This window comes from Camelus dromedarius, chromosome 1, assembly GCF_036321535.1.
Source record: "Camelus dromedarius isolate mCamDro1 chromosome 1, mCamDro1.pat, whole genome shotgun sequence".
NCBI lineage: Eukaryota > Metazoa > Chordata > Mammalia > Artiodactyla > Camelidae > Camelus > Camelus dromedarius.
Window position 1 is genome coordinate 83,394,287 of NC_087436.1, and position 14,992 is coordinate 83,409,278.

At 40.9% G+C, this 14,992-nt stretch overlaps 1 protein-coding gene across 13 annotated transcripts in view; it reads left to right on the top strand.

The window, feature by feature from the left end:
- HERC3 (HECT and RLD domain containing E3 ubiquitin protein ligase 3) overlaps positions 1-14,992 on the top strand; it is a 130,779-nt gene that overhangs the window by 71,853 nt on the left and 43,934 nt on the right. For all 13 annotated transcript variants that reach the window (XR_004130931.2, XR_010381102.1, XR_010381101.1 and 10 more), the window contains 7 exons: positions 4,060-4,083; positions 4,177-4,266; positions 5,444-5,614; positions 7,437-7,580; positions 8,534-8,700; positions 11,532-11,598; positions 12,911-12,993. Coding sequence is in view for 9 of the 13 variants with exons in the window: in XM_031433872.2 (XP_031289732.1) it covers positions 4,060-4,083; positions 4,177-4,266; positions 5,444-5,614; positions 7,437-7,580; positions 8,534-8,700; positions 11,532-11,598; positions 12,911-12,993 (746 nt within the window). In the remaining 4 variants the exon portion in view is untranslated. The remainder of the gene's footprint in view (positions 1-4,059; positions 4,084-4,176; positions 4,267-5,443; positions 5,615-7,436; positions 7,581-8,533; positions 8,701-11,531; positions 11,599-12,910; positions 12,994-14,992) is intronic.

Genomic DNA, 14,992 nt, shown 5'->3' on the forward strand with positions numbered 1-14,992 from the left:
GGTGGTAGTGGCTTATTTATTTCAGTTAATAAGCTGCCAGTTGAAAACCAGAGCAGGTAGAATGAGTGGCTTTGGGCTCTCATAGAAAGCAGCACAAGTGAGAAAGTCAGTGATGCAAAGGAAATGCTTCAGAAATAAAGACTAGAGTCAACGTGACACCGTGATGTCGACTGTGTGTGTCATACAGGGCAGTGTTTTGGTTCCAGGAACCAGAATTGTGCCTGGGTGAGGTGTGCAGCTGTGTTTGCCTCAGCATTTGGTGTTGCTGGGAGCCAGAGTTGCCCACTGAGGGGACAGGAACACATGGTGGCAGGCTGGCCTTAAGGCAAAGGCTCCTGTGTTTCCTTCCTGGCACCCCAGGTGTTTGTGCGATGCCTCTTGTCCCCGGACGCCGCCATATTTAGGAAACATTGATTTGAAATTAAAAAAAAAAAAAGAAAAAGATACTCTCAATTCTCTAGTTTTGTACCATGTACTTACTCATTGCTTCTATTTCATACATTTCAAAAAAAAATGAACTAAGGTTATAGCCCCATTTTAAGCAGGAAAACTTGAAATGTGGTCCACCAGTAGTACAAAGTTAGTTTTAGGTTTGTAAGTCTCACTTGTGGAATGGATGGCCCAGGACAAGCTGTGTCTCAGCTGGGGAATCTCATATCTTATCAGTGCATGCACGTCCTTCCAGCTTGGGGAGAGCAGCCAGGAAGCAGAATCATAATATGGCTATTTCAGGGTTTATTTCATGTAACGTGGATATACCAGTCCTAATACCATTTCTGAAATATTTGGCATCTACAGACTAAAAATCAGTGAAATTAAATTATTTTATTTCAAATACAAAAACTCATAGACTTATAAAAAGTTTGTAGACATGTCAATAGACCTTCATATAGGTCTGTTGCTCCTTTTAACGGAGTACCCTTCCCTCCTTCACATTCCTGAGAGCTGGCAGCTCGGGGGTCGGAGGCTGGGGAAGGTCTCCTGGACCACCAGCTCTCTGGCCTTGTCTCTGGTTCCCAACTCAGCAGTTTTGGATTTCTTTCCAACTAACCTACCCACTGAGAGCACGGTGACCCTGCCCTCAGCTTGACTCCTCCTTCTCCAGAAGACAGATCAGCCAGCCCCAAACTGGGCTCCTTTGGGGGGTGGGTAGGGATCAGGCAAGGGGCTATGGGACAGACTGGGAGCTGCAGAAGGTGGGCATTAAAGGGGTCTGGGAGGGCTTGTGGTGGGGGTGGCAGGGTGAGGGTGGCAGGAGAGTTGAACTGGAGTGGGACTGGAGAGAACCAAGAAATACAGGCAGAGCTGCTGACTGATGTCTGAAATAACAGTATCACACCAACAAAAATGCCAGTGTTTGAAACTACTAGTACACTTGTCCCTCAGTATCGTATAGGGGGTTGGTTCCAGGAGCCTCAGCCCCATACCCAGATTCTCCATGCTCAGGCCCCTTGTATAGATACACGGTATATTATTTGCATATAACCTAAGCACATCCTCCCATATACTTTAAATTTTCTCTTGATTACTTTAATACCTAATATGGTGTAAATGCTCTATAAATGTAAATAGAATGTAAATGCTATGTAAAAAGTTGCTGGTGCACGGCAAATGCAAGTTTTGCTTTCTGGAACCTTCTGGAATTGTCTTTTTCCCCCCCGAGTATTTCAATGTGAGGTTGGGCGAGTCTGTAGTCGTGGAACGCGTGGAGGAGGGCCGACTGTACACTGGGAGGCGGAAGTGCCAACAGCTGTTTCTGTAGTCACTGTTATCGTTTCTCCCATTGACACGTTCACAGTTGAAGTGCTCAGAACTTTATCTAGCTTTATAGACCAACACACGTATAAAATTTTTCTTTTCCCTGGGGATAGGCAAATAATGCTTAGAATAAACTCTCTTCTGAGGAAGATTAGAAAATCCTGAATGTTGGCACCAGTTTTAAACACACTCCCTCAGGATACTGTACCTTTTGTAGGTACCTACGGTAGAAGGTAACTTGGTAGAATGCTGCTTTTTTGGCGTGCATGTGTTTATTTCAGTGATTTAAATTCCGAAGTTCGCAGCAATCAGATAAATTGGAATGAGAAAGAGTCTAGTCACTCTGGGTTCTTCATGCAGGATTCCACACCTTGTCTCCCTGGACTGGAATCCTCTCTCCCATTAGTGTTTTCAATCTAGGGAAATGTTCCAAGGTCCCTGAAGAAACCTGCTTCTAAAGGATAAACGGTGAATTTTAATCAAAATCGCCTTTAAATAATCTCATTGAGAAATGCACAAAGACTAAAGGAGGTAGGTATACACTCCTTATTCCTATAGCGTTTGAACATTAGGAAACCAGGCTAAATGTACAATAACTAACAAAAGTCTAAAATCAGTAAAGCACAGATTAGCCTCACTGCTTTATATGTGATGAGCAAGAATGCCTTACTGCAAGCAAACCCCGCTTGCACTGTGACGAGGACGTTCTGCGGCCTGGCCTGGCCACCCTGGGGTGACTCAGCTCTCTTTTGTCCTTTCACCTGCTGTTGAACCTTCATGCATGCAGTGCAGTGGGCCAGGACTGCCCTGGCCTTTTCCTGGGCACGAAAGCATCACTTACAAAGGAAGACTGCTTTTCTTCTTTCCCTACTACCCTGGACTGTTTAGTATAACATGGTACCAGTGCAGGCATTAGAATGAATGCACATTATATGGTAACACACCATTATAAGGAGGTCATTCATAATGTGCTTTTATTTTGTTTAGGACATCATTTTTTAAAAACACCACAAAATCAAAAAATTTCATAGAGTTATCTCATCTCTGAGAAGAAATCCATGGTTTTCTGTCTGAGAAATATTGCTGCCTGTCAACATGGTCTATACCATTGATTTTTTGTTTCTACTAGGTTATGTAGCAAACATTATTCATTAACTTAACAAAAACTTTCAGAAGAGATTTCCTTTTTTCTCCTGATAAATGAAACTAACACGCCTCTTGGATATCTGTTTGCAACACACCTCTTAGATATGTTTGTGGTGGTTTTTATTTATAGGCATATCTCGGAGATATTATATTGTGGGTTTGGTTCCAGACCACCACAGTAAATTAAGTCACACAAATTTTTTGTTTCCCAGTTATGTTTACACTATACTGTAGTCTGTTAAGTGTGCAATAGCATTATATTAAAAAATGTACAAACCTTGATTAAAAATACTTTATTGCTAAAAAGTGCTACCATCATCTTAGCCTTCAGCAAGTCATAATCTTTTTGCAGTAGTAACATCAAAGATCACTGATCACAGGTCACCATATATACAAGGGTAGTAATACTGAAAAAACTTGAAATATTGCGAGAGTTCCCAAAATGTAACATAGAGACAAAAAGTGAGCAAATGGTGTTGGAAAAATGGAGCTGATGGTCTTGCAAGACATAGGTTTGTCACAAAACTTCAATTTGTCTTAAAAAAAAAAAAAAGACTATAAGCACATATAAGAATGAAGCACAATAATGTGAAATGCAGTAAAGCAAGATGTGCCTGTGCTGTTATTCCTTCCTCAAAAGTTTAATCAGACTTCATTCACATATTGATAGAGTGTCTTCGGTAGGACAAGCATTGGTGTAAGTGCCAAGTCAGGGACAGCTTTCTAAATATTTTCTCCCAAGAGTAATAGCGCATGTGTGTGGGTGTGTGTAAAAGGAAACTTAACCTGCTGACACATAAATGACATTTGCATTATCCACTTTACCCAACAAAATTAGTCTCTGAAGTCATGGTTGTAAAGCTCCTGTTTTAGAATTAGATTTCTTATAAACGAGAATTAATGCTGTGAATTGTGGAGTTGTTGAAATGGCTTGAAAAGGTCCTCTTTAAAATTAAAAAAAAAATTGTTCTTAGTGTTTTTCTCAGCCTGTGTCCTTCAAAACATCTGGTGTATTCTATCAAAATTCAGGTCAGCCATTCAAATGGTGTTAATTCTGTGGCCAAATGGTCAGATTACGTGTTTTGTTTTTTGTGGGGGGTAAAAAGTTCACATTTTGCAATCCAACTAAAAGACTTTTTATTTTTCTTTACACAGAAGGCTAGACCATCTATAATACAGGTAAATGATCCTTTAAATCTTTATTTAATGTATTTTTCTAGCAGTATTCTCTGTGAAATGCTATAATGTTGCCACTAATGTGTTTTATTCCAGGATGCTGTTACACTTTGTTCCTACCCTTTTATCTTTGATGCCCAAGCCAAGACCAAAATGCTGCAGACTGATGCTGAATTGCAGATGCAGGTAACCTATTTTAAAAGTCATTTCCTCTTCTTACTGGGTTTCTTTCATCTTATACATCCAGTTGTAATTTTTCCTAATAGAAAGTTTATTTGGGATGATGTTCCATGATAACCTTTAGAACTATCAGAAATATTTTCAGCAATATTATATTGAATATAACACATACACATGAATGCACATTTACATAAACTGGGGGTCGGCAAGTGTTTTCATAAAGGGTCACATAGTAAATATTTGTCTTTGTGCACCATACAGTCTATCTCAACATTTCACCTCTGTCATAGCAGGAGATTTGAATTTTGTATAATTTTTGCATGAAATATTCTTCTTTTTATTTTTTTTCAACTATTTAAAAAGGTAAAACCATTGTTGGCTAAATAGCTGTACAAAAACATGGAGCAGGCTGGATTTGGCTGTGGGCTGTTGTCTGCCAGCCCCTGATCGATAATTAAATAGAGCTGGTGATTCCTTATTGAACAGAAATACAAGTTATGGAGATTTGTTTAACTTATTTTAAATATGCATTTTTGTTGTAAAAAATAATTGGTTTTGACAGCCCTACAAAGATATTTGTGAATTAGCAATTGAAATCTCCCAGTTTCTACTGTTGGTGGATACATAACTTCATTCATCTTCCTCTCCCTGTCTTTCTGTGTCTCTGTAGCTCCTATCTCTCTCTCTCTCTATATATATATACATATATATATGTTTTCACAGTGATATATCCATGACAATGACAACTTCAAAGTTCTCCAGAGGAAATGGACATTTTTCAAAGAATAAAAACCACTTAGCAAATGGTTGCAAGGTTTCTTTGCCTGCCGCTTTGAAAGTCCTGGCTTTTACCCACTCTCCAACCTCACTTTCTTCCACAGCACTGTTATTCCACTCTTAATCAGCTTAGTCTAAATCATTTTCCTGGAACGAGTTATGGATCATATGGTTTATAAAGTGCTTCAGTTAATCTCTTTGGGTTCAGATTAGAAAGATTTGTATGTTTTGTAATCATGAGTAACTTACAAAATCTACTGGAAAAGTTAGGAGGGAAACAAAGAACAAAATGGAGATGCAGTCAGCTCGCCCCCACCCCCGCCCGGGTCCAGAGGCACGGCTGCTGCTGTCCTTGCTCCCAGGTGCACTCAGAATGGTAATTGTGTTCTTGGATGTGCTGTTCCAGGTGGCGGTCAATGGAGCCAACCTGCAGAATGTCTTTATGCTTCTCACCTTGGAGCCTCTGCTGGCCAGAAGCCCCTTCCTGGTCCTTCACGTTCGCAGGAACAACCTTGTCGGAGATGCCCTAAGAGAGCTGAGCATTCATTCTGATATTGATTTGAAAAAGCCTCTCAAAGTGAGCCCTTCCATATATTCCTCTAAGTGCCTTCCTAGGTTTGTTTTTGTGTTTTTTTTTGTGTGCGTGTGAGATAATTAGCGTTTGTATCTGTCTGTCTGTCTGTCTGTCTGTCTATCTATCTGTCTATCTATCTATCTATCTAATGGAGTTTCTGGGGATTGAACCCAGGACCTCGCATGCTAATCGCTAATCGCATGCACTACCACTGAGCTGTACCCTCCCCCTTCCTAGGTCTTCTTTAAACAGTGTTGATGAAGCAGCGAAGATCTTATTTACATCGTGGAGTGCAGCCATTCATTATTTTTTAAATTCATTTTACAAGAATTTAATTACCTCCTTCTGTCAAATCACCAAACAGAACATCTCAACATAACAGCAAATAAAAATGCCAGTGGATTACTTGAGGGATGATAGGGTCTTTGTCTGCTGTCTTCAGTGTACCTGCTCCAGCTCTACCAAAAACAAGCAAACAACAGCACAACTAAAACTCCAACTAGGTAAAACTGTCAAGCCAGCATCTAGGACGTCTTTGGATGTCAAAGATTTAAGAGAAAGAAGGTTCAAAAAAAAAAAAAGAGAACGTAAAGGTAGTGAAATCGTCTGGGTAGCCGGTGGCCTGTGACGATAGGCACTCTTAGTACTCTGAAATTGCTGAATTAAGAAATTGTCTTTCCTCATAGTGCATGTTTGTGTATTCCTGGGGCTCAGCACAATGCTTGGAACACAGTAAATGTTCAATATAGTGAATTATTTGAAGTTTTAAGTCATTTACCTTTCCCTTCAGAAGGCTTTCGTTACTCTATTTCCAATTCTGTTGTAAACTCCAGTTTCTGAAACATAATAGGCGAGAAACTGATGTTCTCTGTGATATTGTCGCCCTTTGCAAGATGTCCGGTAGTTCTCATCCATCCCATCAATCTGCCTGAGAGTTCTCCCTAGAACTTCTGGGTTAGACTTTCGATATTACAAAAAGAGGGGCTCTCTCTGCCCCTGTTTTCAATCACTAAATCAGCGGAGGCAGTTCTTGCTTTGTGCCTGTCTGAGTAAAGCCATCCGCTTGCCTTTTTATCAGATGCTTCCTCTCGTCCTGCTCTAGGCAACCTTGAACAGAGCCACCAGGATAAGCTTTCTCAAATGCTGTTTTTAGCTCTGGGTCTGAGCCCTTCCCTGTAAAATGGGGGTAATGATAGTAATCCCTATGCACAAGATCGTTCTGAGGATTAGGGTAATAGTTGGTGCTGGCTGGCGTGGAGTAAATGCTCAGTGAGTCTCGTCTGTTGGTTTGCTGTAGTCGTCACCGTGATGACTGTTACGGGTCCAGAGTACCTGGTGTGGGTCTGCTGAGGGGTCTGTGTATATCCTCTCCTGGGGCCCCATCAGTGCCTGCTGAGAATGCTCTCCTCCCTTTCAGTTAGTTCAGTGACCCACTGAGAGAGATTTCTTCTTTTACTCTGGTTAATCACAGTGTTTCTCTGTGTGCCAGAATCTTTATGTCTCAGTGTATCTGACTCCTTGAAGATAAAATGTATTCTTGAATTGGTTCTTGTATGTTTGCCTTCCTGCCCTAAATAGATGGTAAACTTTCTGGGGACATATGGTAAACTTACGACTTTCTTTGTATGCCTTGAAGTGCCTAGTAAAAATGTTGTACCTTTGCAAGTGCCTTGTTAATAATCAGTAGCCACACCTTGTAGTTTTCATTGCATCATTGTATTCTCTGTTATATTTTCCTTTCTTAGTCCTGACTTTGGAAACAATTTGCTTAAAAAAAATGCCAGCGATTTCCCTGAAATATTAATTCTAAGTTCGTTATTTTAAGGTCATTTTTGATGGTGAAGAAGCAGTGGATGCCGGTGGTGTCACAAAAGAGTTCTTTCTTTTACTGTTAAAAGAACTGTTGAATCCCATCTATGGAATGTTTACCTACTATCCAGATTCAAATCTCTTGTGGTTTTCAGATACGGTAAGTTACTGGTGTCACCATTAAACAGAAGGATTGAATTAAACTTCCTTTTTTGTTTTCAGACCAATCCCTAGACTTCTGAATTTTACAGAGGGGAACATAACAAAGATAATAATTTAAAATGTCCATATAATATATCCAGTCTTCATATTTCACCTGTGGCTCATAGTGCATCTTGTCCCCTATCAGCCCCTTTTCCATTCCTAGTAGGTAAGCTCCAAGTTTTGGAATCCTTGAAGGGTAGAAAGAACATGGTAGGATAAAGAAATTAGTTTTATGACATGTAAAATGTAATAGTCAAATATGCCTTATTTTGATAACAGTGATAGTATGTGTATGAATACTCATACAGATATACACAAGTTCATACTTTATTTTTGAAAATTCAGTAATAGAGGAAAAATTTTTTTTGCCCTGTCCCTCCACAGGGGAGCTGAGTTTTAAAAGGCAATTATAATGTTAAGCAGACTATAGTTTAGTTCTTTTTCTACCAGAGTTTGCTCCTTAGATCTGCACTGTCCTGAAAGACGGCCACTCACATCATGTGGCTTTTGAAATTTGAATTCTATTTAATTAAAGTTAAATCATACTGGAGTCATTTCTTCAGTAGTACCAGCCAACATTCACAGGACCCATGTAGCTGGTGGCTGCCACCTGGGATGGTGCAGAATAGAATGTTTCCATCACTATAGACAGTTCTGTTGGACAGCATTGCTCTCAGTGAGGATACGCTGGTCTGTGTATCACAGAAGAGCTAGAAATGCTTACTTTTGTCTACATTGTGTCTTTTGGGGATAATCAAACTTTTGTCAAGGGTGTTTCTCTGCTTCAGAAGGTAACTCAGTGAGATCCTCATTCTTTCATACAGAAAATATTTTAAGGTAAATGGCTGATGGTTTTGAGGGCCACCAACACTGCATTTCTTTTTCACATGTTTGCACACATGCTGACAGTGTTTTGTAGAGCACAACTGGTTTCACTTGATTGGCATAACCTGTGGCCTCGCCATCTACAACTCCACCGTGGTCGACCTGCACTTCCCGCTGGCGCTTTATAAGAAGCTGCTGAACGTGAAGCCTGGCCTGGAAGACTTGAAGGAGCTGTCACCCACGGAAGGAAGGTACAACGCGGGAGACGGGGCACTGGCATGGGAAATGGCTCTGGCTGCCTCTGCCCTGGGATTAAAGGTCGAAACGCTGCATGTATGAGTTAGAGTTCATCGTTAGACTGCGTGTTGTGTGCCTCGTCGTAAGACATAGCTCCGCAGCTGCTTGGTTGAAGCTCTGCCTGCGTCATCTGGGGGCAGGCAGGTTCATGTCGTGGTCCGTACATACAGGGGAGAAAGTACTGAAGCGGGAACCTGTGTTAAAAAACCCTGCAGGTCTCCCCGTCTTTCTGTGTTTCTCCTCTCTGTGTCTCCTTGACTTTCACACTACGACCACACTCATAGCACTTCTGGTCACTGGCTGTGTGGGAGGCTTTCCTCCACACCACCAAGTAATTTTCCATGATGCCAGCTGGGTGGCCTACAAATTTAGCTCAATTATGACACATCTACCCGGAGATAGATCTCACGGGTTAAGGGCTCCATCCCACAAGACTGCTCCCACCCTACCTCAGATGCCAGCCGCAGATTGTAGGTCCCCAGGTTCCCCACAACTTCTGTCCCATGGGCTACAAATCAGAGGTTCCCACGACCCCTTCCTCAGGTTTCACTAAGTTCCTAGAGCAGCTCACAGAATTCGGGGAAACAGTTAGGTCCACCAGTTTATTAAAGGATACGATAAAGGATATAGATGAACGGCCAGATGAAGAGGTACGTAGGGTGAGGTCTGGAGGGGTCCTGAGCGCAGGAGCAGCTCCTGACCTCGTGGAGTTGGGGTGTGGCGCCCTCCGGGTGTGGATGTGCTCACCAACCTGGAAGCTCCGGAGCCCCCTACTGTGGGGATTTGATAGAGGCTTCCTCACAATGGCGTGATCAGTTATGACCTCCATTTCCAGCCCCTCGCCCGTCTCTGGAGAATGGGCTGAAAATTCTAAGTTTCTAATCATGGCTGGGTCTTTCTGATCCCCAGCCCCCAGCCAGGACCCACCCAGAGTCACTGCATTAGAACAAAAGACACTCCTAGTACCCTTCTCACTTAGGGATTTACAGGGGTTTGGGGAGCTCTGTACCAAGGAACTGGGGGCAGAGAAGAATATATGTATGTTCTGTTCTCTTACAGAGCTTTTTTTAGAAACTAGTTTAATTGAGATGTAATTCACATACCACACAGTTCACCCACTTAAAGTATGTAATTCAGTGTCTTATAGTACATTCATGGAGTCGTTCAGCTTTGCCACAGTCAATTTTAGAATATTTTCATCACCCGAAAAAGAAGCCTGGTGCTCCTTAGTCAACACCCCCAGTTTCCTCGTCCCGAAGCCCTCAGCAGCCACCAGTCTACTTTCTTGTCTCTATAGACTGGTTTATTCTGGATTTTCACATAAATGGAGTTATACAACATGTGCTTTCTTGTGTTTGGCTTCTTTCACACAGCATGCTTTCAGGGTTCCACTAAGTTGTGGCTTGTATCAGCATTTCATTCCTTTTATTGCCAATAACATTTCATCGTATGGTTATGCCACATTATGTTTGTCCCCTCGTCAGTTGGTGGACGTTTGACTGGTTTCTACCTTCTGGTTATTATGGACTCGTGCCTCTGTGGGTGTTCTTGCATCCTTTTTGTGTAGGCATGAGTTTTCATTTCTCTTGGGTGAGTACCCAGGAGTGGGATTGCTTGGTCAGATGGTAGCTCTATGTTTAGCCTTTTGAGGAACCTGTAGACTGTTTTCCGAAGTAGTAGAGCCATGTTTTTAGGTTATTTTCTTTCTGGCTCTTAAAAGCTCCTTTATCCTGAGTTTATCTGTATTGATTTTAGGTAGCGTATGATGAAGTACATAAAAAGACACCATATTCTTTTGACTTTAACAGGCAGGAACATACCTTTTTATGGAGAAAGAATACCAATTTTCACATGGCAATAGAGGAGGAGTGGTCTCTAAGGTGCCCTCTGGAAATGAGACTGTCACACCACCAGTATCGGACACCAATAGGGAGAAATTGTAAAGGCTGGGCGGAGTGGGGGCCCAGAGAGAGGAAAAGAAAATTTAGAAAGAGTATAAAAAAATGGCAGAGGAGACCCAGGCAAAGGTTCCTTTTTTGGTAACTGAGACAGAAATGTGTGCTGTTTTCTTTGCCAACCTGGCTGGGAATGATGTATTTCAAGTAATGATCTTGGCTGGTTAACTGGAAGCAGATTTAAATTCCACACTAAGAATTTTCCTCCTAGGCAACTCTTTATGGAACCACCAGACTCGGAGCTCACTCAGGAAGAAAGTGAGAATGAGGTCTGGTTACAGGAATGTGTTCTCGTGAGGGCCACAACATGACCTTCACTGGCGTAAACGTGTTTCAGTGTTCTTTAGTATGGCCGATTAAATAGAGTGCTTTACCATAGAGTCCCTTGCATTAACAAGTAAGCCATTAAGATTCCTAAGTGGATGGAGTGACTTTGTAGCTTTTTTGATGACGAAAGGGCTATTCTGCTAGTGCATGTGGATAAAGCCAGACTAGAGGACCATTGCAGTACCATCTCCTCATACATCTGCTTCCAAGGAATACCAGGGTTCACACAAGTGGATCAGGGGGAAACCCATCTGAATTCTTTCATAAATGCAGTAAGATTTGTCAGTAGGAACAGAGAGCCATGAATGAATGTCTTATAAGTCAACTGCCATATTTTTTCAAGATATAGTTAACATCATTTTCTGTCAGGCTGGGTTTATATTTGTTCTAGAATCTTCTTTTACAGCTTTTCATTGTAAACAGTCTGGACGTGTGACGGAGATTCAGACACTGTTGCCATGTCTGATTTGCCTCTTTTCCTTTCTCTGTCGTTCTGTGATTAGGAGTCTTCAAGAACTTTTAGATTACCCTGGGGAAGATATTGAGGAGACTTTCTGCCTCAACTTTACGGTAAGGATTTCCACAGTTTACTTATGCGTAGCTGTCTCTTTCATCATGTTTACAAGTCATAATTAACACTAATTTTTCTCCAAATCAAAGAATAAACTCATGATTGAGAGGGGAAAAATGTTTTAAGTTCGGGTGGCCCTTTGAGGCAGTGAGGAAGAAAATCTTCCTGGGTTCTGGGAGCATTTCAATCCTGATTACATCCCCTTGATACTCAGTAAATAATAAAAGCAAAAATAAAATAGTTCAAAATCCAAACAAAAACAAAAAACAAACAAAAGAATAAATTCAGACTTCCCTAAGCGAACTTACTTTGGTCACAGTGTCTTTTCTTAAATTGAAGTATAATTGCTGTACAATATATGTTACAGGTGTACAAAATAATGATTCACAGTTATTAAAGGCTATACTCTATTTATGGTTATTATAAAATATTTGCTATATTCTCTGTGTTGTACAATATATCTTTGTAGCTTATGTTATACATAATAATTTGTACCTCTTAATTCCTTACCCCTATTTGCCCTCTCTTCCCTCTCCCCACTGCTAACCACTAGTTTGTTCTCTAGATCTCTGAGTCTGCTCCTTTTTTTAATATTCACTAGTCTGTTGTGTTTTTTAGATTCCACAGGTAAGTGATATCATTACAATATTTGGCTTTCTCTGACTTATTTCACATAGCATAATGCCCTCCAAGTCTATCCATGTTGCTGCAAATGGCAAAGTTTCATTCTTTTTTATGGCTGAGTAGTATTCCACTGTATATATACACACCAAATCTTCTTTATCTATTCATCTCTTGATGAGCACTTAGGTTGCTTCTGTATCTTGGTGATTGTAAACAACGCTGCTATGAACACTGGGGTACGTGTATCATTTTGAATTAGTGTTTTTGTTTTTTTCAGATGTATATCCAGGAGTGGAATTGGTGGGTCATAGGGTAGTCATAGTGTCTTGAATATTACGGGAGTTCAGTAAATGTGTTGAATAAGTGAATGAATGATTAATCTATGCACTTAAGAAAATTACTAAAGCATGAATCCTCTTTACTCCTATACATAAAATTTCTTTTCTAGAGCTCATGTCATTTTCTCTTTGATTGCACTTATTGGCAACTCCATGTCTTAAAACAGAAGATGTCTTTCAGGGTGCCAGTGTTTTCTCATTCAGTTTCTCTTTCTCCTCCCGAGAATGTTCTGTGGTAATCAGTTGTCATTAAGCTACATTTGTTCTCAAGGCTTCTGTCAGTCATGTGGGGTCTAGAAAGATAAGTTGTAAACAAACTGAAAGTTTTTTTCTTCCTTCTCAAATATAGATTTGTCGAGAAAGCTATGGAGTGATTGAACAGAAGCAGCTGATACCTGGGGGAGACAAGGTGACCGTGTGCAAGGATAACAGGTTAGTCCTCACCCTGGACTGCAGACCTCTCTACTTCATTTCTCTGCACTTTTACTTTTAAGACCAAGACTGAAGTTGAATTTTAATCCCTTCTTCAGCGGAAATAAGGGTGGTAGAGCCAGAACTTGCAGGCCTAATAGGAGAGGAAGCACCAGACCTGGATTGAGGAGAGAACTGTTTTAGTTTTAGATCTCCATCTTCCTGGCTTTGACCCTGAGCAAACCAGGTAGACTGTCTGCTCTCAGTTTCTCATCTGTAAAATGGGGGTTATGGCAACTGTCCTGCCTACCTCATGGGATGGTTGTGACACTAAAGTGAGATAATTGATAGGAAAACATTCTGGAATGAATGAACGCCCAGCGTCTAGCACAAGATTTCCCGCATCCAGCAGAGTGCCTGGCACAAAGATACTCAAAAAAAATATGTGTTGAGTAAGTGAATGTTATAAAGATGCTTTCTATTATTGTGGTTTTATTGCTGAAGAGTTTGTAATATAAGTTTTTAATTAAATTCTTTCTGCCTCATGAAAATTAATTCAAGTATATCTGATTTTTTTCAGGATAATTTTCTCTGTGTTCTCTCTTTGGAGGAGCAAGAAAATTCTGTTTTGTTTACTTTGTATTATAAGTGTGCTTGTTGGCCATCTGCATATTAATTAATTTAGTTTACAAACCCTGAGTGTCTACTATATGTCAGGCATGTTGCTGGGTGTAGGAAATGAGTAACTTTTATCCTCAAGACTACCTGGGGAGAGTCATTGTAATAAATGATTGCAGTGGATTATGGCATGTGTGATAGGAAAGTGACAGGCCAGGTGCCACCCAATCAGGATGTGAGGCCACAACACTTTTACCAGACATTGAAGAGTGCGAGTGGGAGAAACATGTAGACAGAGGGAATAATGTGAGTCGGATTCTCAAACTTAACACATGGTAGAGACTGATGAGTACTTGTGCGGTGGAGCTTGTCAAGGCCTTAAATGGGTTTGGATGGGACGTGGTTGATCTCTGTTTTAGAAAGTTAACTGGTGGCCATGTAGAAGTCGGCCACATGCGAGGAGACCCATTAGGAGGCTGTTGAGGTAGCTCAGGTAGCAGGTGGTGAGGGCTGAGACGAAGGTAGCAGGGATGCGAAGTTGGCTGCGTGTTGGTTATGCAGTCAGCAGGAGCTGGTGTCTGATTATATGTGGATGGTCCTAGAGAGACATGTATTAATAACAGCCCTGAGGTTTCTAACTTGGACAGCTGATCAACAGCAAACAGGATCTGTAGAGCAGCGTAGAAGGGGAAAAGAGTTTCATTTCATGGATATTGATTTTGACATGTCTGTGTGATACCCAGGTGATTATGTTTAGAGCTGGAAATTTTTATATATCTCAAAGGAAAGGTGTCTTTTTTAAAAAATAAATTCATATTTTTAATAGGATTTTTTTGCATTTAAATTTTTTGTACAGGTTTAAAAAGTTACTTTGCATTTGCAGTTATTACAAAATATTGGCTATATTCCCCGTGTTGTACAATATATCCTTGAGCCTGTTACGCTCAGTAGGTTGTATATCTCTGTATTGCCCCTCCTCCCCCCAACTGGTAACCACTAGTTTGTTCTGTCTGTGAGTCTGCTTCTTTTCTGTTGTATTCACTAGTTTGTTGTATTAGGAGAGACGCCTTATATCAGTAGTTTGTTTAGTTACTTATGCCAACTTTAATCACCAGTGAACTTGAGGTCGCCTACAATGAGTACCAGGAAGAAAAAAGTTGTGAAATAAATAAAAAACAAAGACAGCAAAAATGTACATTCTTGGAGGAGCTTTAGATTATTAGAATAGAAGGTAGACTCTTGAGCTGAGGATTTAGGGACCACTAGCACACTGGCCAGAGACAAAGCTTCTTGGCTTAAAGAAATGGTAAGGGTAGGGAAAGGTGAATGGCAGTCTCTGCCTGGGAGGGTCATGAGGAGGGAAGCCTTCACAGAGGAAAGCAGGGGTTCAGTTAGAACTGTG